This window comes from Lithobates pipiens, unplaced genomic scaffold (genome assembly GCF_037356315.1).
Source record: "Lithobates pipiens isolate NorthernLeopardFrog02 unplaced genomic scaffold, aLitPip1_a1.2 Scaffold_18, whole genome shotgun sequence".
NCBI classification, from domain to species: Eukaryota; Metazoa; Chordata; class Amphibia; order Anura; family Ranidae; genus Lithobates; species Lithobates pipiens.
The window spans coordinates 604,262,036-604,288,472 of NW_027507758.1; the positions used below are offsets into that span (position 1 = coordinate 604,262,036).

At 42.9% G+C, this 26,437-nt stretch overlaps 1 protein-coding gene across 1 annotated transcript in view; it reads right to left on the bottom strand.

Annotated features, from left to right (window-relative positions):
* Positions 1–3,598: 3,598 nt before the first annotated feature.
* Positions 3,599–26,437, bottom strand: part of KIF13B (kinesin family member 13B) — a gene marked incomplete in the record, with an annotated part of 350,254 nt that continues 327,415 nt past the window's right edge. The window contains 3 exon segments of the mRNA XM_077489267.1: positions 3,599–9,386; positions 11,227–12,220; positions 16,778–16,840. Coding sequence (XP_077345393.1) covers positions 9,103–9,386; positions 11,227–12,220; positions 16,778–16,840 — 1,341 coding nt within the window.

Genomic DNA, 26,437 nt, shown 5'->3' on the forward strand with positions numbered 1-26,437 from the left:
TATTTGGATGGTGAGCTGTATTGTATTTCTGCCAGACATATTGTTTGGTGTTGAGGCCAAATAATTCAATTTGTCTCATCTTGACCATAACACCCTTTTCCTTGTGGCCTCAGAATCCTCAAGGTGTGTTTTGGCAAAGCTCATTCGTGACTGCATGTGGCCTTTTTGAGGAGTATTTTTTTTCTTGCAACCCTCCCATACAAGCCACATTTGTGAAGAATTTGTAATATTGTTGTCACATGGACACAATGACCACTCTGTCATTAATTCCTGCAACTGCTTCAGAGTTGCTGTAGGCCTCTTGGTAGCCGCTCCGACCAGTTTTCCTACTGGCTCTTTCATCCAGTTTGGAGCAACTTCCTGATCCAGGGAGGCTCTCTGTTGTACCAAATACCGTCCACTACATAATAGACTTCACGGTGCTTCTAGGCATTGATATTTTTGATTTTTTTTGTATCCATCTCCTATGTTTGTTCACAACTTTATCACGGAAATCCTGGTGAGGATACCTTGCCACCCATAGTTGATTGTTTGCTTCAGTCGCACTACCCGGAACTAAAATTTGCCAGGAAGCTCTTTTCATGCTGAGATGATCAAAATAACTACAGCTGATCGCAGTTGAAAGTCAAATGACTTTGTGCGTCATTGAGAAGGTGATTAGCTACGCCTGATTGAGTTTATTAGTCATTTTTTTTTAGCAGAGGGGTGATCCTTTTTCCTCTGGACCATGCCTATCCGTTGCTTTTTATATCTCTCAGGATGTGGTTTTTGTTTTTTTGTTGTTGCTTTTTGACAATTGTCAAAAGCTAGCCCTTGCGTGGGTGGAACTTTTGCATGTTATCTTCTTGTAATAACCAAATAAAAACTATCGAAACAGAAAAGATTTTGGACATCTGCTTTTCCCCTTATTAGACGGATTTCAAATCTAAGCAGGCAGAGACAACAAATCAATCTACGCAATAAAAGCGTGGTCATTCCTAAACTACAACACATGCAACCTGCTGACGTGGAATTAAACTCTGGTAACTTTATCTTTCAAATAGTGCTAGACAAGTCAGCGGTGAATTAAAAAGGAGAACAACTCCAGAGATAAAACAATAATTCTCCCGCTCTACAATACTCTGGTCCGGCCGCACCTGGAGTATGCTGTCCAGTTCTGGGCACCAGTCCTCAGGAAGGATGTACTGGAAATGGAGAGAGTACAAAGAAGGGCGACAAAGCTAATAAAGGGTCTGGAGGATATTAGTTATGAGGAAAGGTTGCGAGCACTTAACTTATTCTCTCTGGAGAAGAGGCGCTTGAAAGGGGATACAATTTAAATTTATAAATACTGTACTGGTGACCCCACAATAGGGATAAAAAGGAAGTTTAACAAAAGACATGGCCAGTCATTAAAAAGAGAAGAAAAGAGGTTTAACCTTAAACTACGTAGAGTGTTCTTTACTGTAAGAGCGGCAAGGATATGGAATTCCCTTCCACAGGCAGTGGCCTCAGCAGGGAGCATCGATCGTTTTAAAAAACGATTAAATTAGCACCTTAACGACCGCAACATATGTGGATATACAATGTAATACTGACATATAATCACACACATAGGTTGGACTTGATGGACTTCGTCTTTTTTTCAACCTCACCTACTATGTAGCTATGAATTATACAGCACTGACAATAGGTGTTCTGTAGCTTCTCCTTTGCCCTAGTCCATATTTTCATCCATTGCACGGTATCACTCCTTGTGAAAAAGATAGCAATCTGGCTGCCATTGATGTTTTGCCACAGATCCTTTGACTCATTGGCCTGGAACAGGTATAAAAGATAACACATTCTTAAAAAGTTCTAATTTATGCAATTTTTTAACAAATGGCTGTGGTTAGGCATTAGAGAAAGTTTAAATTAAAATCAAGTATAAAAATGTTATTTTTGTCCGCATCTCAGGGAAGGAGATTTGCCATCACTCCTTGTCCTGACAATAGGGACACAAAAGGTAATACTTATCTCACATCCTGCACAAGGAGGGACAGGCGTCAGTGTCTGGTCTTTATTATAGGAAGCTCCTGCACAGAGTCAAAGTGCAGGAGTTGTTAAATGTTGGATTATTGCACAGTGAAAAAGAAAGAAAGAGGGCGCCACCTGAATCAACTGCTGAGGAAGGAGAACTAAATGGTTGGCGATGCAGGGAAGTGTCAGGTATCCTTGTCAACCTAAGACGTCAGCCCCCACGCACGATTCCACCATAGCCATCGAGCTCTCTTTCCCCAGATGATCCATGCCAGGGTTGGACAGATCAGACCATGACTTGGTAATACCCCAGTATCTACTGTCACAAAGTAAGTGCATTATATTTGTGCTTTTAAATAGTCATTAATAAAACTAAACTTAGAAGGTGGCACCCCCTCTCTTTTTCATTGTTGACATTTACAGGACTATCCTTCATCTCAGAGTAAGAAACAAAAGCCTCTACTAAATGTAGATTACATACAAAATGAGTATCGTGTGCCATCATCCAACTGGAAGGGAAAAGGCTGGAAGATCGGTCCCCACCCTGTCACCCATAGAACAAACAAAATGGACGGGGATCCGGGGGGAATACTACCTCTTGGCAGTGTTTCTCAACTCCAGTCCTCTAGGCGCCCCAACAGGTCATGTTTTCAGGCTTTCCATTATTTTGCACATGTGATTTGATCACATTCACTGCTTTAGTAATTACCACAGCTGTTTCATCTCAGGGCATTCCTGGGCCAGACACAGGAAGAGGATTACATGGGGAGGTAAGCCTTCTGTCCCTCTGCATTCCTAAAGCTGCCACCTTTCTCGAGAAATGGCTTGGCACCAGAGATAAACGCCAGTTGTCAATGTGGCAGTCTCCTTGCTAGCTGTGTTTCCAGACCAGACACAGGAGGAGGAATGCACAGGGAAGGTGAGGCATACCAGCCCCCTGCATTCCTAATTCCAACACTTTTCTTGGGAAAGTACCACATTTACAACCAGCGTTTATCTCTGGTGCCAAGCACTCTACAGCAAAAATTGTTGGCATTAGGCATGCAGAGGGACAGGAGGCTGGCATGCCTCACCTCCTAGTGCATTCCTCTTCATGTGTCTGGTTCGGAAAACGCAGCTAGCAAGGAGATTGCCACATTGACCACCAGTGCTCATCTCTGGTGCCAAGCAATCTCCTTGCTAGCTGTGTTGCCAGACCAAAGCCAGGTTCTGGTAAGAGAAATGCATATAGAGGTATGATTTGTCAAGCCTGCTTTTCGTCATGCTGGCACTTGATTTGGGAAAGCGCTTGGAATATGCCGGCTATAAATGCAGCCATGTCCCTGGCTAGCTGTGTTGTTGAACCAAGATAAAGGAAGGGGGGTGTCCTGTCCAAACACATTGCTAGCGTTTCACAGCACGTAGGAAGATAAGACAAAGTACTACATTTGCTTTGTCCTTGGGGACAGAACACAATAATAAAAAAAATGAGACTTCTTATTTAAATACGAATAGATATAATTATTCCATTTGTCATATCTGTCCTTCAGATACCCATCCTTCATGCATACTAAGACTGCTGGGAGAATCCTGATCAAGAACAACAAAAAGGACAAATTACTGGTTTAAAAAATGTTTATTAATCAGACAGACATCGATGAACAAGATGCAGTAGTTTAGAATGATAAAATGATTTTAAAACAAATTTAACAGATGTCTCTTTGGAATTCAGCTCTCCACAAAGATCAATAATACAACCATCCAAAAACTGAACATGTATGAGACACTTCGGCTTGCCACACACCACTGCTGATGAGAACAATCGAACGATTCAGATTTCATGCTTATTACAGTTTAAAAACAATTCATAGTGTGACGTAGACTTGAGATACGGTGGTTGAAGAGCTGCAGTGAAGGCTCCAATTCCATGATTTACATTGGGACTTCTGTCAGCAACAGCTAAAGATCTACTGGAAGTATTTGTTTTTGGGATTTTAAGAGACTTAACACATTCAATTACAACTAGAAGGGAAAAAAAAACAAAAAAAATCACAGTGCTGATTACGAACTAGGGGCATGAGCTATTTACTAATCTAATCGGGACAGAAGACACAATAGCTCTAGGCATCAATATTAAAATGTTAAAAGTGGCTATTAAAGAAAAAAAATGATATTACCTTTATGTGCCAGCTGGTATATGAGGAAAAGAAAATACCTTTGTAATCAAAAATACTGCTCGGGGAAGCAAAGAAAAATATTCCCGGGAAAGACAGCAGTTATTTTTTTTATTTGTTACAATTACTTACAAAGAAAAACATTATACATAGACCCAGTGTTAACTTCAAAAAAAGAATTAGCGTTTACAAAATCGTGAATAGAAAAGATTATTATTTTATTTTTTTTAGCTTACGGCTTAAAAAGTTTAGCAAAACCAAGGCACCTGGTAATTATTAACTGCAAGAGTCTTATTTTCATGAAAGGCAACGTGGATAATTTATTGGATTCCAAATGATATGATTAAATGGAGGATAAAAATGAAAAAGAACATAAAGTTTCTAATTTCACCATACTCAAAAATGACAAAGAAGAACCCCAAAACAAAAAACTCCACCCGAATGAGAATTCCTCGTGGAAGAGCATGGCAGTGACTGTAGGACACTTCTACAAATTAAAACACACATACCTGTACAAATAAATCTTTAAAACTGCAGCATGTTCAACAAATCACAAATTTCCAAGATCTGGCGACATGAGATGGATGAGCTTGATAAATTTTGACTGTCTTTTTTTTACAAAAAACATGGCTAAGTAAATTCAAGTAAAGTGCTTTAAAATATATACAAAGAATTTCAAGAAATAGAGCCCCTTCCAACCCAAGGCCGGCGTACGCAAAAGGCAGATGTGATTTTTGCAAAGAGTTGGCAGGTAAAATTAATTATTCTAGAATTGAGAAGTCACTACATTTTAGGTGTGTACGGGAAAGATTTCTGTTGATGTAATTTATTGTCTGTTTTTACAAGAAAGTCAAATTCATGGCACTCTAAATTTTCTATGGTGCTTAGGCAGCCAAATTCATCACCGGTCAGTACTGAAATTTAAGGTATTAGTATGTGCCCGGTGTTTTGTTGAGCTAAGTTCCAAGCCACGTCTTCAGTAGGATTCACTAAACACATAGGGCTCGATAGATCAAGGATTTCGCTCAAAAGTCACACATTTTCAATTCAGTTAAAAGAAATATATGAATCTTGGGTGAAAGTTGTCTGAATCTTGGGCAGATAAATAGACCCCTTAGAGGATATTCAATGAAGGCTACCTTCATCGGTGACTAATCTGGCGTTTAGTGAATAGAAGTCAGTGCAAACAAAAGGCAAGCGTTGGTGGTGTACTCCTGTCCCTATGTCTCCAACAAAGAATGAGTCCCTTCTTGCTGATTAAAGTAGTAAAAAGCCAGCTAATGTTATGTAGCTTCCTAACAGATTGACTAACCACACTTATTGCTGAGAATCTAGGGCAGCCTTTCGTGACCCTTTTATCCCACAGAAAACCTTGAAATAATGTTCTGGTCTTGCTAAAATCAACGCTTTGACGATCAATGGAAAAATGGCCCCTTAGAATGGTGGCCAGTGGATATAATCCTCCCTTTACAGACACCACAAGTATTGGTGTCACGCAGCTGACTTTTCCAAGTGGCATTGGACCAGGAACTGACCAGGAACTATCCAGGCCCCATACAATGGGAAGACAGGAAGCCATAGCTCAAGGAAAACCCTGGCAAACTGGAGGAACCACAGAACCCTGGTTGAGAATGGCTGATCTAGGCTTATTTCAGGGCCTAGGTCGATGGGCTTTGGGCTTTTGTCAATGGCATCAGTTGCTTCTGAGATCATTCAAAATTAATCGACAAGTGAATGAGTCAAGCAAAGGGTTTTTTCATGACAAGGTTAAAAGCCAATGCAATTGGGATATTCCAAACTCCTCCATCAAGTAAAACAATGAAGAATCATGTTGCCAACCAGACCCAAATCTTTAATGTTCTCCCTGATAAAGGGACATTTTTGTACAGCCAAAATTAGTTGCCCTTTGACCTTCTTGTTGTGAAAAAAAGTTTACTAGACTAGAAGATTCGTAGCACCCTGATCCTCTACATATTGTACAGAATAGTCCAAGGGTCCTCAGGGATACTCTGGCTACCTCTAAAAGTTGGACCTCCACCCAGACTTTCGCTTGGGCTCCAGTGCTCCTCAAGCACATTTTTTTCTGTTAAATCTCATCTGCCTTTGAACTGCTTCATTCGGGGTTTTCAATCCCTATAAACTTGCATGGGCATGCAAAACCAACTTGAAGCAAACAAAAGCCTGTGGACATAGACCCTGAAAGTGGTATTTAAGGAAAGAAAACAAGAGGAACTTGCCAAGTAGCTGATATCAATAGAGGTCTTGGTAATATGAAGTGCATTTTGTTTCAAAGTGTACTGCATGTATTAGTATTAAGATTTGATATGTACAGCGTACAGGGTACAGGGTGTGTCAGCATGGAAACCATAATAAATTATAAGGAAGCAAGTTGTTGACCAAGATGGTGCTCAACCTGCCCATAAATTAACTGTCAATTTAGCAGCTAAATAACTAGCTGATAAACCAAAACCATACCATGTGTTGTCAGCCAATAAAAGCTTAGTGGCATCTTCAACCTAGCCATCTGGTAGGCTGAACATGAATTCAAGTTGTAAAATGGCTACCAGATAACCAGCTCTAGAGGTAGGTAGTACACAGGGGTCTAATTTACAGAACGGATGTGTGCGTGTCACCCCTTGTAGCTCCATGGCTTTTCCTGACCACTGTGCCAATGGAAGGGGGCATCAGGTTGCCTCCTATGATCTCCCCTCAGTTATGCCCATATATTAGGAATACTACCTTTAGTGTTGGCTATTAGGCTACAGAACAAAGACTCTGTTGATAGTCCAAGAGCTTAAGGCACTGTGCTGTCCGACAATGACACCTATACAGACAATCACATGGTATTTCCAGGTATTCGTCCTCCCAAACAGTTGCATGCACAGAATAAACAGGACCCCTGTGAGGCCCACAGATCCAGAATTATAAGCACACAGACATTTGGTCCTGATTTCATGCATATGCCAACCATATCTTACTAAACATGAACAAGCGCCACATGTACACATCGCAGTGGATCTGAGCACACAGGATATCAATACACATGTGGAATGCCTTCTATGTGTTGGTGCAACTGTCAGTACTGTGATAAAGTGTGAGGTCCAGACAAGTCTACAAAAAACAATCACAATTCTTATTTCACCGCTCTAACATCTGATTGGTCTGTGGGTTACTGAACCTATAAAGCACCACTTCTAGATTAGTGAACAATACCCCGTGCATCTATTGTGCTTTTATGTAGTGTAAAACTGTATAAAAATTTGAGAAACTGTGCCACAGTAACATCAAGACAATCTCCACATGTTACCACCCCGTGCCAATTCGCAGAAGAGTACAATGTTTGGTTGCATCAACAGCAGCTTGCTTTTACCACTTGCGCTGTCTGTCATACAGAAATCGGCACAAACGGATTCTAAAGCCGCTCTTTTGACAACTGTACTATGGGTTGGTGAAACGGGACAATCGTAATTTTAACTTGCCCTGTATTGCCCGTACCGGTTTGTGAAAAACCGTTGTGCCAGAGAGAGAACATTCAGGTTTGGTGCACGCACACACATCTGGCTTCCCAGTGGACACAATGGATACCTTAAGAGGCTGTAAAGGCATTATGGGTAAAGCTAAAACTTTTAAAAACCCGATCATCTCGCCAGCTTGCCTTATGGTTCCAATGCATCTCTCTCCTCTGTGTCCCAATTGGTCAAGTAGCAATTGAGGAGTCCAGCAAAACTCCCATCCCCTTTCATATACACCAAACCCAATCTGCAACGGGCCAGGCACATCGATACTGCAAATCCCAGCAAAAAAAAAAAAAAAACCTACACAGAGCCCTTCTACAAGTCCATCACTTATAAGGAACACCTTGTCTCCATGCATCAAACAAGACGCTATATTCTTCTACACCGTTCTTCATCCCAGCACCACAATTTAGCTGGTAACCGCAACCGATCAACAAAACTTTAAGAATGATTGTAAGTCGCAACCACATTACCCTCCAGAAGTAAGAAAAGTAAAACACCCACCATATATAAATATTACAATGACAAAAAAAAAAAAAAACCCCAACTACGAACAGAAAGTAAAAAGGACTTGGCCAACGTGTCGGAGAATGTGACTCATTGTGTGTAATGGTGTTTGTGCACAGTAAAAGAAGAAAAAGAAATTCTGATCATTTTGGTGCCAAAAGTCAGTTAAATTTCCATTAAAACACAAAAAACTAATTCATAACCCTTACCGAATATAAACGAATGAATAGTTCACCGGACGTAATTCTCTATGCATCTTGCACAGGGATAATAAAACCATAGAGGAGGTTACTGCTTGAACGAACCGTTTGCCCTTTTTACCTTGTTCCTGGCCGCAGTCACTTACCATTGCACTTAATTGTTACCCCCAAAATACAGTTGTGTATGTACACTCATGGTCCGTTATATACACACACACATACATACATTTCCTGTTGCGTCCCAACTTGACTCCCTTTGGCCACTCAAGGCCATCACCACATGGAAACACAGATTAAAAAACGCAGATTTGGTCTGGTTTGGAATCCACAGATTTAGAACCTACAATCCAACAATCCTTTGCCAACAACACATAAAAGATATGTATAAAACTTATTTACACATACACACATTTATATACACAGGTAGACACACTGCTATGGTCAGTCGTCCTGCACCATGCTTGCTAACAATAAAGGTTAAAATTGAGCGTATTGGTGACCTCTCCATGCATCTTAGGGGTAGTTGCAGCATCGGAAATTAAATCGGCATCACAGGATCAGATTGACTGGGTCCATCACCAATGCGGAGAAAAAGACACCTGAAAGCAGTATGGTGGAAGTATTCATGCGGAAGGGCTTTGTCATGAGTTGTCACCCAAGATGACCACCTTGCAAAAGCCCTTCTGTAGGTTAAAACACAGCATTACAATACAGCAGCGAGCACTGGAATTAATTGGCCCAAGACTTTCGGTTCTCTGCCTTCTTTTGGGCGTCGGCTTTTAGGCTTGCGGTTCGATCCGATTTTGCCAGAGCAGTCAACGTGGCGAGGTTTCCGGCAGAACTGGAGAGACCGGCGCCCTTTCGGTTCTCGACTGCTCCTTGCAAGCGCAACCCGGCGCTTTTTCTGCGGGCCGTACCCGTGGCTTTCTTGACTCTGTTGGGCCTCACCAAGACACCGTAGCCGGGGTTACATTTAAAGTACTGCTTGCCACCCACAGAGCCATCATTCTTGCCTGTAACAACGAGGGAAAAAATAAATAAAAAATTAAGAATCATGTCAAAATGCAATTATATATTTAACAAATCGAACACAAAAATCTGCAGCCCTTAGATGTGGTGGCTGAATTCGTTTTTCCTTTTTTTTTTTCACTTGGTGATCCTACCAGTAACAGTGCCTCTCCTAGGGTGATGACACAGCCTCACAGGACTGCACTCATGGACGAGCAATGTTGTCACCCTTGGACAGGACTTCAGTACATGTTCTCCTCATCTTCATATCTCTGTAGTAGTAGTAGTCTACAGAGAACTAGGAACAATATAACTGATAGCAGTCAGCAAGTGAAATTATCAATAATAAAAAAAAATACTGTAGGTTTCATTTTAGTGCACACAAACACAATGTAACCCAATTTTTTTGTAAAATAAACAGATATCAAATAAGTCAGGTCTCAAAATTGCATCCACCTGTGAAACAGTAACAAACTTTCCCAGCTCATCAAATTAGAGCTAAAATGTAAGTTCACTTTCAGGAAGATTTTTACAAACCCCCCCCCCATGCAATTTCATATCCTCTGAATAGTACTTACTAGGGCTCCTCCTGTTTTATATGGTGCACATCTTCCTATTATGCATACAGCTGTTGCTGAGGGGTTGATTCTTTCCACTAAAAATACTAGCTACTTGATTTCCCTACATCCATTTGAGCTCATCTAGAGAAACTACACATGGAGCGGCCACTACCAAGATCAGCTGGTGCAGGAGAGCACACTGTGCATGCGCGGATGAGAGGCCAGATGCACAGTTTGAAAGGCCCACTATTGTAATGTCCAGCCTGTCCTGCAAATGGCAGCATGTAGTGGGATCAATGGACCAGTGGTTTGGTGGAGAGGACCCCTAACAGCTGCACGTGTAGTGGGGGGACATGCGTTATTTAAAATCTTATGAGTGTTGGTATTTCCCTATTTTGGAGACTATGGATTTGCATGGGGGAATTTGGGGAAATCTTTCTGAAGGTGAAATTACACGTATGTGCATGGTGATACCCACCATGTGTCAGGCTATCAGTGTTGACATACATGCGTGCATCCCAAGTGAAGGTTATTTATGTATGTGCTTGCGTGGGGGTCCCGTAATTGTTTTCTCTTTCTCATCCCTTGAGGGACACAGGAGGTCATAAACCTTTGGGCAATACGGCTGCCTACAGGATAATTGGACACTGGCAAACAAGAAAATTGTAGACCAGCCCAGGATAACCCCTACTACTACCAACCTGCTTCATTTTTTTTTCTAATGTCCTAGGAGGATAGACGTCTTTTTATTTTTATTAGGAGATTCTTCCCTGCAATGCTGCTTGAGGCTCCCCCTCCAAGTGGCATCTTGGCTTTTGGACTATACCATATTCAGACCCTGGGGTGTGGTACGCAGTAATTGCTGCCAAGGTTAGGGTTTTAGTGTTGCAATTTGGAGTTAAATTGATCCAATTGTCATTTTATGTAAAAACTATTCTAAACTATTAATAAATAGTAAAAAAAGGCTTCATTGCATAAGTATACACCCCCTTTGCTGTGAAACATCCTAATACACTTTGAAACCTATTAATAAGAACATATCTAGACAAATCGCATCATTAAGTCTAAGGAGCTAACAAATGCTTTAAGAATTTACTTAATTGGTTGAATAGAGTCCACTTGTGTACATAAAGTATCAGATTATCCCAAATAAACTCGCCTGCTTTTACAGGGATCGCAACTTATCAGAAAACAGGACGTCTAAAGAGCTCTCATAATATGTCTGGCATAAAGTAATTTGGCACTATAGGCTTTTTGTGTAATTTTCAACATTAATGTGCCTCACCTGCTGGCAAATCGAGCTCCACGCCAACCCAGGTCCCTGCTTGAAAATCCACAGAGCCGACGTATCTGACAATGCCAGTCTTATTTGTTCCGAGTGTCACATATTCCCCTTCTTTCAACCATTCAGGAACCTCCTGGCAGTCCTCAGAGTCAGATGTCGCATCCATTTTCTCTTCCCCGCTCTCTATCTGGTCATCCAATGCTTCCTTACTTCCTTTTAACTTGACGGCACTCCCCGGCTTCTCTAAACTAGGCACATCGCCAAGGTCATCTCCAAGTATCCGCGTGAAAGATTTCAGTTCTGACGGCCTTACTTTTTGTATCCTGAATGGAGAAACAACGCCTTTGGTTTGGTTTAAGTGTTCGGCCGTGAGGACTGGTTGTTGAGCCTCCTTGTGATTTTCTGATAAGGTGCTTGCATTGATCTTTTCTGTAGAAATACTTTTTAAGGTGGCTGTTTTGTGATGTGCTTCCAAGCTTGTCAAAAGAGGCTCCTCATGTTTCCTAATGTGATCTTCTAAACTAGGCTTGCTGTGATCAACAACGACAGAACCTATCAAATCATTCACAGCCTTAACATTTGTATCATCAGCTAGATTATCTTCTTGAAGACCAACCTCAGCTTTGTGATAAACATCAACTGGGATGGTATCTATTTTGCTTGTAGATTCTATTTTAGGGGGCTCTTGAGCAGAAGGTATACTGGGTGGACTACTGTCGGTAGCTGTTGGGCTTAAGGTTTGACCTGTAAACACTTCATTTCCTGTAATTAATGCTTCTGATAAAGTGGCTGTGGAGACGCTGTGGGAAAAGTACCCACTCGAAGCTTCGCTGACAGGACTTGGAGGCCCCCCCTCTTGGGAATCCTGTACTGGAGATTCGCAATGTTTTGGCTGCGAAGGCACTGTAGATGGCTTCTCGTCTTTCTTCTTCTCTTGCGTTGGTGAACGAGCGATCACTGGTTGGTGGGTTATGGTCCGTTCTTCAGGGGCAATCTGGCAATTGACAAAAGAACCATCAGACCATTATAGCTGTTCATAATACCAAACAATGACTAACTAATATGATGCTGGACAATAAACAAAGAAATGGACAGAAATTAAACCAAGAGTCTGGAATTAAAGTAACAAAGTATTAAATAAATAACTTTTTTAACTCCAGCCACAGTAACACTTATGGCACAGAGGTGCCTTCTTGTCAATGGCTCCCCTTGCATATGTTAATAAAAATATGTTGCATTTGTCTTTATATATAGTCAGCAGGTGGCATGTCAATTAACTGCCAAGTCTGTGTCCACCCAACTGCAATGCCTTTATAATTAACACTGGAATCAAGCAAAGTGCACAGTGGGAAGCCAGCTGTGAAGCCATAGGGAGTCACAGCCGGCTTCCCACAGTCAAAATGGTGGTGTCAGAGACCCAGGCCTGGCTAAGACAGGGCAGGATTCCTGGGCTGGTAAGTCTCATAATTAAAAGTCAGCAGTTACAGTATTTGCTTCTTTAAGGCATCTTTACACTGGAGGCAATGTCTGCCACCCTAGCAAATGTTATCTGCAATTGATTGCTTTTGAAAGGGTGGTAGAACAGTGGCTGACAAGTGTCCAGGAGACAAATCCAGCTGCCTCCTGAATGTCTTTTTTTTTTATCTCAAAGGGAATTTTGTGATAAAAAAAAACTGCACCGCAACGGTCTCACAGTTACAGTGCATTCCCACACCACTCAAAAGATTTGCCATGACATGTAGGCAGTGCCGGAACAAGGTCACCCAGTGTCCAGGACAAAGATGTCAAACTGCGCCACCCCTTCCCTTAAGGTTAGGATCAGGGGGGCCCATTAAACAAATTGCCCCCAGGGCAGCCTCCCCTCCTGCCCACCCCGGTCCAGCATGTAGGCAGTCAAAGGGTTTGCGCTGACATGTAGGACACGTCTTTGGCAGTCAAAGGGTTTGCCATAATGTGTAGGACACGTCTTTGGCAGTCAAAAGGTTTGCCATGACATGTAGGACATGTCTTTGGCAATCAAAAGGTTTGCCAAGAAATGTAAGACACATCTTTGGCGGTCAAAGGGTTTGCCATGCCGTATATGACATGTCTTTGGCAGTCAAAGGGTTTGCACTGACATGTAGAACACATCTTTGGCAGTCAAAGGGTTTCCCATGATGCGAAGGCCACATCCTTGACAGTGAAAGGGTTTGCCATGACTTGTAAGACACGTCTTTGGCAGTCAAAGGCTTAAAGTGACCGTCAGTCCTGCTCTTAAGATCTCTTTTTAAAATACCTATGCTGGGAATTAATTTTTCTTAAGGGATTTGTCAAAGTTGCTTGAAGCTTGCTGAAATCCTCACAAATACTTGGTAACAACTTGTACTGATTGCCTTACCACATACTGAAACCTATATATGGACATGCCTACAAAAATCAGCTGATCTCCAAGAACCAGCTTTCCATTGTTGTGCATACTTATAGCTAAGCCATAAATCAGCACAGGTGTGTTTCTCTACACTGCAGTGCTGTAGGCAGTTGAGTTCAGATGCAAATTCTCGTTACCCGAGTTCACCTTCAACACAGACGTCTCAACCTGCACTTTATTAAGGCCTAGTCCTGAAGATGTTAAAAAGATTGTGATTGGAAGGTGTTAATTATGAAGAATAGAGGACAGCTGCGGATCACCTCTCACAAAAGGACAAACTGTGCACAAGGAATACCCCCCCTCCCCAATATTTACTTGAACGTTGATTTATGTGACAGGACTGCTCCATCTGCTGCTGTGTCGCATACAATTTATGGGTTCAGGAGGGCTGCAGTGATCTATACGTCTCTAACACTTCTCTGGCTGCACTTAAGGCCGGGATAAATCATGAATTTCCAACTGGCTGCCAAAGATTTATATTTTCCCTTCCAAATTTTCTTCCCCGCCGCCCTCCATTTTCCCGGGGCCTGTCAATTTACAGGTGAAGAATTTAGAGGCTGCTTCGGAGATTAAACACACCATTTCTCAGATCTATTTCCCAGAGGCAACATGTACTAAACTCGGGTAATCAATACTGCCTGTCAGCTGGCAGAGTTATGGGGGAAGCACAAGAGAGGTTTTTGACACGACCTGGAAATTCAATTGCCGGTAATCGGTGATCTCAAAATTCATTACACAATTAGGGGTGTCCTTATCTCATAAGACAATCAGAAAGATAATTACAAAGAAGAAGGTCAGCACAACGTCTATAAAACTACAACTCCCAACATGGAACCATAAGAATAAAAGAACATATACAGTGCTGTGAAAAAGTATTTGCCCCCTCCATGATCTGTTTTTTTTTTTTTTTTTGCATATTTGTCACACTTAAATGATTCAGATCATAAAGCAAATTTTTATATTACACAAAGATAACCCAAGTAAATACAAAATGCAATTTTTAAATTATGATTTCATTTATAAAGGGAAGAAAGGTGCCCAAACTTGCCTAGCCCTATGTTAAAAAGTAATTGCCCCCTAAACCTAATAACTGGTTGTGCCACCCTTGGCGGTAAAACAATTACAATAAGGCTTTCACATCGCTGTGAAGGAATTTTGTCCCATTCTTTGCAGAATTGTTTTAAATTCAGCCACATTGGAGGGTTTTCCAGCATGAATGGCCTGCAACATCTCAATCGGATTTAAGTCCGTACTTTGACTAGGCCACTCCAAAACCTTAATTTTGTGCCATTCAGAGGTGGACTTGCCATGCTTTTCGGATCATTGTCATGCTACATAATCCAAGTGTGCTTGACCTTGAGGTCACGAACTGGCGGCTGCACATTATCTTTCAGCATTTTCTGGTAGAGCATAGAATTCATGGTTCCATCAATTATGGCAAGTCATCCAGGTCCTGACCACCCAGACCATCACACTACCACCACCCATGTGTGACTGTTAGTATGATGCTCTTCTTCTAAAATGCTGTTAGTTTTTCGCCACATGTAACAGGACGCACACCTTCCAAAAAGTTCAACTTTTGTCTCATCAGTCCACAGAATATTTGCCCAAAAGTCTTGGGGAAAATCAAGATGCTTTTTGCCAAATGTGAGACAAAACTTTTTGTTCTTTTTTGTCAGCAGTGGTTTTGGCCTTGGAATTCTCCCATGGATGCCATTTTTGCCAGGTCTCTTTCTTATTGTTGAACCGTGAACACTGACCTTACCTGAGGCAAGAGAGGCCTTCAGTTCTTTAGTAGTTCTGTTTTTTTTTAATAACCTCCTGGATGAGTCATCTTTGTGCTCTTGGAGTAATTTTGGTAGGCAGTTTTTTTTCCCATTTGTGGATAATGGCTCTCACTGTGGTTCACTGGAATCCCAAAGCCTTAGACATGGCTTTGTAACCCTTTCCAGACTGATATATGTCAATTACTTTGTTTCTCATCTGTTTTTCAATTCCTTTAGATCGCGGCATGAAGTGTTGTTTTTTGAGATCTTTTAGTGTGCTTCACTTTGTCAGACAGCTTTTACTTAAGCGATTTCTTGGTTCAACAGGCCTGGCAGTAATCAGGTCTGGGTGTACAAGTGAAATGTAACCCAGCTTTACAAAAAGAGTGGTTAATCCAAGTTCATTCATAATTTATCAAGATGGGGGAGGGGGGGTAACTACTTTTTCACAAAGGAACAGTCAGGTTTGGATGACATAATTTAAACACTGCTTTTTGTATATTTCTCTGGTTATCTTTGTGTAATATTAACATTTTTGATGATCTAAATCAGTGATGGCGTACCTTGGCACCCCAGATGTTTTGGAACTACATTTCCCATGATGCTCATCTACACTGCAGAGTGCATGAGCATCATGGGAAATGTAGTTCCAAAACATCTGGGGTGCCAAGGTTCGCCATCCCTGATCTAAATCATTTAAGTGAATATGCAAAAAATAAAAAAAAATATAAAAATCGAACATTAATAAATCTGCCCATGAAGGTATTTTGATATTTGCATAACTCCTACCAAAAGGAAAGGATTCAAAATCCTTTCCCAATTAAAAAGTTAACCACTTGAACCAAACATTTAGCAAAAATGTGCTGCTCCTGACAGCTACAGGCAATACAATGCATCAGTTTCTGCTTACATTTTAACACACCATTGGCTGGGGGCACTGATCGGATGCCATCGGCAGACCTTTTTCGGTCATACCCCGTTGGACTGGTTTCCATACAGACGGGCAGAATGTCGGCCAGTTTCTACTGAACTGACCAATGTCGCACGGTATTTGGCCCGTGTGTACAGCCCTTAAGGAGCATTCTTCCCACTATGGCTATGGCAGTCCAGTGGAAATGGGAACTTTTAGCTAGGCCACTGGAACCCCTGAGAGATATAACAAGCTGGCATGTGACCAATGTTGGCAGAAACCACAACACCCAAACATTGGTTTTAAGGGGAATGGTTCTGAACAAGAGGACAAAAAATCCTGACACTCCTGAGACATTGAAAATAAATGAATACAATAACATGATGATATGTAGGTTTACCCAGTCATATGACTAGTTGGACTCCACAACATACATAAGCTGTATCTTGTTGGGTTTCCCCTACTTACCATTTTTGGCTTGAACGCCGTGTCATCGATACTTGCAGACTGGACTATAATCCGAGGGACAGGCTGGAAGGGAGACAAGGGATAGGATTCGTAATTTAAATTTTGTGTAGACTGAAAGAAGCCGCTAAATATATCCAAAACAGAGTTAAATAAATCTGCGGTTTATACACTTTGTTCCAGTGGATGGTCCTCTGTCCAGAAATGAATAGTAAGGGGTCTATTTATAAATATAATCACTATGCGAATGCCTCAAGCATGAGCACAGAAGTCACAAATAATCCCCATACTCTTGTATGCTTATTTCCTATGATTTCCACTCCATCTAGTGGCCATAATGCGGTCTTTTACTGATTGAGTTATTTCAGAAAAATGCAGAATTATAGCCACTAGATGGAGCCGACAATCACAGGAAATAAACATATTAGACAAAGTACAGGGATTTTTGTGTGTGACTGCTGTATGAATCCTTGAGGCATTTGCAAAATTAAACTTTTTGTTTTAAATAGACCTCCAATAGTGTGACTGGACCCCGTTTGTGTTTATAGTCACTTGACATGGGTCAATATTGTGAATGGAGATACTGTCCCTAAGAGCATGCAAATGCCGCAATTTTTTACATAGGTTCTGTGAGCTCCAGCTGCTATAGTAGAGGGTCCTTCTTACAGCAAATATATTTTGACTTTTCGTAAAGATTACAAATGGCTAAACAGATCTGTAATTGTTTTAAGGCACCCAAATTCTGTAAAAAGTTTTGATTGTGAGCAAGATACTGATCCATAAAGACACTATTATGTTAATGGCAGTGATCAGTGACTTATAGTGTGACTGTAATAGTGTGGTGAGCAATCTGGTGCTAACTGACACTGGCTGGGACTGTACTATTGCCACGTACACACGATCGGACTGTCTGGCGGAGGTCCGCCGGACTTTGCAGCGGAGGTCCGCCGGACTTTGCAGCGGAGGTCCGCCCGACTTTCCGAACGAGCGGACTTGCACACACACGACCACACACAAACGGACTTTCCGGCAGACTAGGTCCAGCGGACAATCCGCCGGACTTTTGGCGAAGGTCCGCCGGAGTTTCCAAATGAACGGACTTGCCCACACACGGACTAAAGTCCATTCATTTTGAACGTGACTTCAGGTACGACGGGACTAGAGATGGAAGTCAGTCAATCTCGCCGCCTCCATTGGCGAGATTGACACCTTGCAAGCCCCATCGCCTGGTATGTGCTTCAAAGGTAACCCCTATGCCATAAAAGTCCATACCAGACCCTTATCCGAGCACACAGCCCGGCCGGCCGGCCACAGCCAATCAGCAGGTATACGGCATAAATGATTGGCTGTAACCTGCTGATGAGCTGTGTCCAATGATAGCACAGGTCAGCAGGGGACTCGCATCTAAACCAGAAAGTACACTGCGGCGTACGGGTCCTTAGCTGTGCCTAGCCGTTATGCCTGCTAGTAGTAAATGTACTGTTAACGGATGGAAGGTGGTTAAAATAATCCCTGGTGATCCTGCCATTAAGGTCCTTGTTTAGGTGACAACGCTCTGTTCATGTCTCTCAATTGTGCTCCTAGATTATCACATGGGCTTCTAATAAAGACTACTGTTTGAACATGCATTATACAGGCATGACCCAATGTTGTCACCATCAGGAAACCCGCCCCGGGTAATGCCATGCAGTAATCACTGTAGACAGGACGAGGCTGCAAAGCAGCACTATAGTTGGTCATACACCAATAGATTGGCAGCCTGAACAAAATATATTGAACATACTCCTCCCATCCTTGCTAAATAGCATGGATGGATAAATCTTCAGCTGCAGTTATTGTATTCTGACAGTTGGAAGCAGCAGCTGTCGGAGTACCCAAACAGTGACTGCATCTCATTGGATTCAGCTGTTGTTGGGCCAACAGTTTTTCAATTGTAGGATGTTGGAAGTGACAGGGCCAGGGCCATCTTCAACTCAGGGCAAAAGGGGCAGCTGCCCCAGGCCCAATCATTGTGTGGGGTCCAAAGCAGCTGCCCCTTGAGGCCACCCTGCCTGCAAATAGTTGATAAATGGATCTGGACACTCAGGCGAGGAGGGCAGATTTTGGGGGCACTGGTGATTGGTTGGCTGTTATGCCTGCAGCCTGTGAGGTGATTGGCCAGCTTGGTAAAGTGAACCTTGTCCAGAGAGAGGGTCTGTCAGTCCCGGGCACAGTCACACTGACCCCTCTCCCTCACCATGTCCATCAAACAGCAGACCATTGGCCTGTTGAAGAACAACTTCTTCTCCAGAGGGTTTGGCGGTATGTGCCTGGTGTTCGTCTGACATCCTCTGGACACTATCAAGGGGGAAGCGCGGGGGGGGGGCGACTGTGTAATGATGGGGGGTAGTATGGGGAAGGGGTCCTGTATAGTGATGGGGGTTGCATGGGGAGGGGTCCCTGACTAATGATAGGGGTAGTATGGGAAAGGGGGTCCTGTGTAAAAATAGGCAGTAGTATGGGGGGAGGGGTCCTGTGTAAACAAGTGGGAGGGGGTCTTCTGTAATGATGGGGGAGGGGAGTCCTGTGTAATGATGGGTGTAGTATGTGAGAGGGGGTCTTGTGTACTAATGGTGGGTAGTATGGGGGAGGGGAGTCCTGTGTAATGATGGGGGAGGGGAGTCCTGTGTAATGATGGGGGCAGTATGAGAGAGGGGGATCTTGTGTAATAATGGTGGGTAATATAGGGGAGGTGTCCTGTGTAATGATGGGGAAGGGGGTCTTGTGTAATGATGGAGGTAGTATGGGGAAGGTGTCACAAGTAATGATGGAGGGGACCCAAGAAAATGTTTGCCCAGGATGCAATCAATTTTAACCACTTGCCGCCCGCCATATAGAAAAATGACGTCGGCAAAATGGTTGTGTTATCCTCACCAGATGTCATATGATGTCTTTCAGCATAACAAGCCGCTGTATGCTGCCCGGGGGTGCACATTGCGGCGTCAGTCTGGCAAACCGCAACTCCGATCTAAGTAAAGAGTCTCTGATGGAGACTCTTTACCACGTGATCAGCCCTGCCCAATCACATCTGATCAGTGTAAACAGGAAGAGCCGTTGATCGGCTGTTCCTCACTCGTCACCACCAGGTATGCCACCCATGGCCACCAGGGATGCTAGTGCCCACAGTGGTTGCCAGTGTCAAACAATAATGCTTGCCAATCAGTGATGCACATCAGTACCATCCATTAGTGTACATCAGTGCCCATCAGTGTCACCTCATCGATGCCCATCCGTGCTGCATATCAGTGCCCATTAGTGTCACCTCAACGATGCCCATCAGTGCCCATCAGTGCAGCCCCATCAGTGAAGGAAAAAACGTATTTATGTTTTGCAACAGAAACAAAAGAAAAAAATTTCTCCCAAAATTTTGTGTCTTTTTTTTAAATTTGTTTAGCAGAAAATAAAAATCTCAGAGGTGATCAAATACCACCAAAAGAAAGCTTTATTTGTGGGAACAAAATGATAAAAATTTATTTTGGGTACAGTGTAGCACAACCACGCGTTTGTCATTCAAAGTGCGACAGCGCTGAAAGCTGAAAATTGGTCTGGGCAGGAAGGTGTATAAGTGCCCGGTATTTAAGTGGTTAAAGACGGACCTGTAAATTTTAAAAGATGGCCCATCTATGGAGCAAATTGTGGCTGGTTCGAACGGACCTGGCTCAGAAACCTGAAATTCAAAGTCTGGCTAAAGGTGCAAAGGAAAAAAAATGCATGCAATTGTTTTTAAAACCCAGTTATCAAATGAGGTGCAGATACACAATGGAGAGGATATTGCTATCGGTGTTGTTTTTTGCAGTACCACTGCATACTGCGGCCTGCTCATCCATAAAATAATAATAAAAAAAATAAAAAAAGATCAAATAAAACTTTAATAAAAAAAAAAACACAATATTTCTATGAAAACATACATTTGTATAATTTAATTACTGACAGGAAACTGTACAAGCCATGGAAACAAGTTCCCAAATTCAGATGGATTTCTCAAAAGATAGAAAGTTATTAACAGCTGAATTTTCACAGCGCTAAAAGGCAATAACAACTCCCAGTGGCCAAGTGAAATGTTCTAAAGTGGGATAATCTAATTTTCCAACGACCTTTTTAATAAATATAAATGTCCGTCATTTGTTTGTTGCACACATGGCAGTAGTGGTGAGGGGTTGCTGAATAGGACTGCATGGTGAGAGAAGGTATTTATATGTGGTCTCCATAATGACTGAAGACCCAGAAGGAAACATCAGACCATCAGGATGTAGTAATTGAAGCCCCGTTATCAGTAACCTGGATCAGGCCGTATTTTATGCGCCCTGATGGCCGCTCTGTGGTGAAGCGGAACATGGCTGCGGCTCTGCCCAGACCATCATATATCTCACTAGTGTAGACATAATGCTCTGACAAGAAGCTCTTTACTGGTCCCTCCTGGATTGGAGCCATCAGAAAGCTGAGAAGAGCAAGGTCTATTTCCACCTGATCACTCCATAAATAAGGTTAAGCACGTCTATTATTGGGGCTGTCACAGCAAATGGAGGGACAGATGAGATGGGTTATCTTAAAGAGCTTAACTCTTCTTATGCGGACAAGAGTTTAACAGATTGGGAGAACAAAGACAGGGCTAAGGCCTACACCACACTGGCCACCCTGCTGCTGGTGACACTTTGACCTGCAGTCACTTTTTTATTTGGAGTCACTTCCTCTCTGGACAAAAACATTGCAGAACCTTGATTATGGAGGAATTTTCGAGAAGGTAAACAAACTCTTATGCCGTGTACACACCCATGTTAGATGGGAGCTTTTTGGTTGGAAATTCCGACCATGTGTAGGCTCCATCGAACATTTTCCATCAGACTGTCCATCACACAAAATTTGAGATCTGGATCTCAAATTTTCCGACAACAAAATCCGTTGTCGTAAATTCTGATCGCGTGTACACAATTCCGATGCACAAAGTTCCATGCATGCTCAGGATCAAGCAGAAGAGCCGCACTGGCTATTGAACTTAATTTTTCTTGGCTCGTCATACGTGTTGTATGTCACCGCGTTCTTGACGTTCGGAATTTCCGACAAGATTTGTGTGACCGTGTGTATGCAAGACAAGTTTGAGCCAACATCCGTCAGAAAAAATCCATGGATTTTGTTGTCGGAATGTCCAATCAATGCCCGATCATGTGTATGGGGCATTAGAGGTTCTACTACTGGTTCAAAGACAGAATTGCCTTTGGCTTGGTATAGACGGGGACATCTCTTCTTTTGGCCTATAATGTTCAGCATTTGTTTTGCACCGATGATACTTTGAATGGCAATCACCATTTTACCCAAGTTGCTTCCTTTCCATCCAAAACGTTCCAGAACTATGAGTATAGAGACATGGAGGCATTTTTGAGGTGGTGAATGAAATCTTAGAGATTCCATCACTGGTTCAAAGACAGGATTGCATACGTGACATGAGCCTATGGTTTGGCACAGATGGGCACATCATGGGCCTGTGACTGTGACTTTCGGAATTTGTCTGCCTTGGTGACACTTACCTGGGTTGCTTCCTCTCCAACTAAAACATTGCAGAACCTTGATTATAGAAACCTAGAGGTATTTTTGAAAAGGTGAGTTAACACTTAGCGATTCTACCACTAGTTCAAAGACAGGACTGCCTATGGCTTGGCATAAATGGGCACATTTCTTCCTAAAGGCTTGTGACTTTCAACATTTGTTGCTTCCTCTCTAACCAAAACGTCGCAGAACCTTGATTATAGCGACTTATTTTACCACTTTTTACCACTGGTTTGAAGACAAGATTGCCCATCTGACATAAGCCTATGGCTAGGCAAGACAAGTACATCTCTTCCTAGGGGCTTGTATTGCTGAGCTTTAGTTCATATCAGATGGGTTTTGCATCCCTCTACAACATCGACGTCAATATAGGTCAGGACGAAGTCAAATACACCTGTAGCAGCGGCTCCTGAAGAGCAAGTGCTAGGCAGTTTTTCTAAAGTTGCCCAAACTGCAGTTTGGTTTGGGTGTGATTATCTAAATTGGGCCTCGGCATCAGTCTGACTGGACTGTAAAATGTTCAGCCTGGCCACAGGGGGCACTGTCTCTTCTGGCAGGCATGGAACTATGGTCTGGTCTGGTGCTTAAGTTACTTTCTCTCGGAGCCCGCCCAGTGGGAGTGGCGCTCTCGCTGTGCTTCTGGGATACTTAAGATGCAGACGTCACGTGGTTCGGGGTTCCGGTCCAGTATGATGTGCTTACTACTTGGTCCTGGTCCTAATGACCAGCCCCCAGGAAGGCTATGGCCTGGGGTGCGGATCCACCCAACTTTGATGTCTCGGGGCTGGCTAGCCCGAGGCAAGGAAACTAAAGGAAGGATTCTGAGGTGGTTGGGTGACGTCTCCGGTTTGGGAGAGACCCAGTGTACTTCAAGCATTCCAGGGAGGACTCTTCAGAAGAACACCAAGTATGGGTTGGTTTTCTTAGCAAGAGCCTGGAAGGGCTGAAGTAACCAAGAGAAACCGGTCTTGTGGATATCGCCAAGCAGACTGAAAGATGCAGGTATCCTACAAGTGTTCTCAAGCTTAGTTTTCCTACGGGTTTTACAACGTCTGTGGCAGAGACATTATCTTGTACATTTCTACAAAAACGTGTGGCAAAGACTTGTTCCCGAGTAAGCACCAAGTTGGCTGCTAGGCCTTGTGGGAGAGGGACTATCCAACCTGAGTGACCATCCAGGTGCGAATGGCTATTCTCTGGATGCAGTCAAAGTAAGCAAGTTCTTCAATGTTTTTGACTTTGACACCAAGAGTACCTGAACTTCCTTCCAACCCTCTGATCCCAAGTTGAAAGACTGTTCAATTGTCTGAGTTTTGCAAATAAAATCCATTCAAGTGGATCTATTGTCAGTCTCAAGTTACTGGGTCGTCTATCATGGGACATCCCCTAGACGTGCAACAAGGAGAACGTGGGGGTAACGGTAAGCCCAAAAATAACCAGCAGCTCCTTTGGGGGTTAGTGCTTTAGTTAATGAATTCTGAATCTCAGAAACATTCCAAACTGATGCCATCAACCGAAAGGAAAAAAGTTGTTGTAGTGTTCGGGTCCCATATGCTCCTTGTCTACTGGTGAAAACAGGACATGCCTCTTTAAAGTAACTGTGGTCAGACTATGGACGGTAAAGTATTTATATATTCTTAAGCAGTAAATGAGGCAGTGTGGAGCAATTCATGACGAAAATACCAGAAACCCAAATGAAGTTCTCTCCCATCTCCACTATCCAGAACAAAATAAACACAAAGCTTCGTATGGCGTTTAAACTTACACTCATCTACATGAAAATGTAAAGGATCAAGCCTCTGGCTAAGAGATTTTTCCAACACAAGAATAAATGGGCTATAATGAGTACCACTGATCAAAGGTGCTCAATACTGCCCCAAGGAGGTCAGAACAAGTTGAATCAGTACAAGTTATTTCTGTGAAGGTTCTAATTTATCCAGGTCATAGTATAGCTAACATTAGCTTATACAAGTCACTTCTTTAGTTCTAACGTGTCAGGAGGATACCCCAACATTTATATCCACACAGGTTGTGCTGACACCTTACGCCAATCACTGTGTAATGGAGGTAAAGACATATGGACACATTTATAGTCTATATCAGGAGAGCAGCCTGGGTGACAACCATGGCTCCCTCCATAGATACAGTGGAGGAGTGTGGCCACCCAGGGACAGGAAGTGTAGTCCATATCAAAAAAGCAGCATGGGGTGAAAACCATGGCTCCATTCATAAATATAGTCAAGGAGTGACGTAGCCACACAGAGACAGGAAGTGTAGTCCATAACAGGAGAGCAGCCTAGGGTGACATCCATGGCTCCCTCCATAGATACAATGGAGAAGTGATGCGGCCACACAGGGACAGGAAGTGTAGTCCATATCAGGAGAGCAGCCTAGGGTGACAACCATGGCTCACTCCATAGATACAATGGAGAAGTGATGCGGCCACACAGGGACAGGAAGTGTAGTCCATATCAGGAGAGCAGCCTTGGGTGAAAACCATGGCTCCCTGCATAGATAAACTGGAAGCCATCCAGGACCAGGAAGTGCATTATTTGCAGGATCACCAGGTGATGATAAATCAAAAGAAGCTTGGAAAAAGAAAATGAATGTAAATCACAGCAAGGACTAGTAAGCTGCAATATATTTTTTGGGGGGTTTAGATACACTAGAACTAAAATCCCAAAGGAGTGTTGAGCTCAAAACCTCAAGAACAATTTAAGAAGGATCAAATTACACCATCTGAGCATTTCATTTTAAAGGAGGAACTGGAGAGCTGGGAAAAAAATACCCCAAGTAGCCAAAGTTCCTGGTGGGTTTTGAGGCGATCAATCAGACCCACCATGTAGCCAATGCTGGTCATCACTAACATTTGATAAATGGCACAGGATCTGGGGTTAGATCATCTCATCATATCAGGAGCCGTCAGTTTAATCCAAATGAGTGGAATAAGTTTCTGGCAGCGCCGAGATGGACGACTCCTGTGTCATTTACTTTCGCGAATCATTAATTCCTTTGTACACAAATCAAATTTTTTGACAAAACATGAAATAAGCTTAATATGAAGGAAAAAGTCCAAAGCAGCACTCTGACTGGGCTAGGTGCAGTAAATTACACACACCGGGAAATGCCAGCTTCAACAGCCACCGCAGGGAGACGGCAAAACGCCCCAATTATTAACTTATTACCCAGCATTTTCCACATCTCTTTACCGAACCACGAGTGAATTTATTAGTGTGCTTCTCTTACACTCGTGCTGATTAAAAAAAGATTTCTGGTCTAATTATAAAAGCAGGGCATTTTTGTAGAGTATTCGAATTAACAGAAAGTAAATAAAGGAAATGTAAAATAATTGGAGACTCTAGAGGAGAGAATAAGATGCCCAAATAATGGATTAAAGCTGATGTTTAATCTGCTTATGTTTTGCCTTGCCTTCTCTAAACCTTTCCTCTCCCCCCATCAAACATGCAAATGACATTTTGAAATGAAACCTTTCCTATTTCATTACATGACTTATTTTAGACCAAGTTATGTCATCACTGGATCTCTGTGCTTCGTTATGCAATGCAGGCAGATCATGGATGGTGGGAGGGGTAGGTGTGGTGCATAGCGTCCTGAAAACACCACAGAACTGTGCCTCAGTACTCCTTTCGAGAGCCCTCAGTCCTGATGCAAGCAGTATCAGTTAGGCCCCTTTCACACGGGACGGATCAGTAATGATCCGCCCCGTGATGATCCGCTCGCTCAGCGGGGATCACTCCGTTGTCCTCGCTGAGCCGGCGGCGGACAGGGCTGTCTCCGCACACTGTGACGGGACCGCCCTGTCAGCTCTCCGCTCTCCTCTATGGGGATCGGATGAGCACGGACCGTCTGCCCGTGTTCATCCGATCCGCTCTGCAGACGGATAGAAAAATAGGATTTTCCTCCGTCTGCAGAATCGGACAGTTGGGGAGGCGGACAATAGCGGGTGTCTGCGGATGTTCATCCGCAGACACCCGCTATCCCATAGGGATGCATGTGTGTCCGTATTTCATCTGCAAACGGATGGATGAAATAAGGACATACTGTCCGCATGTGTGAAAGGGG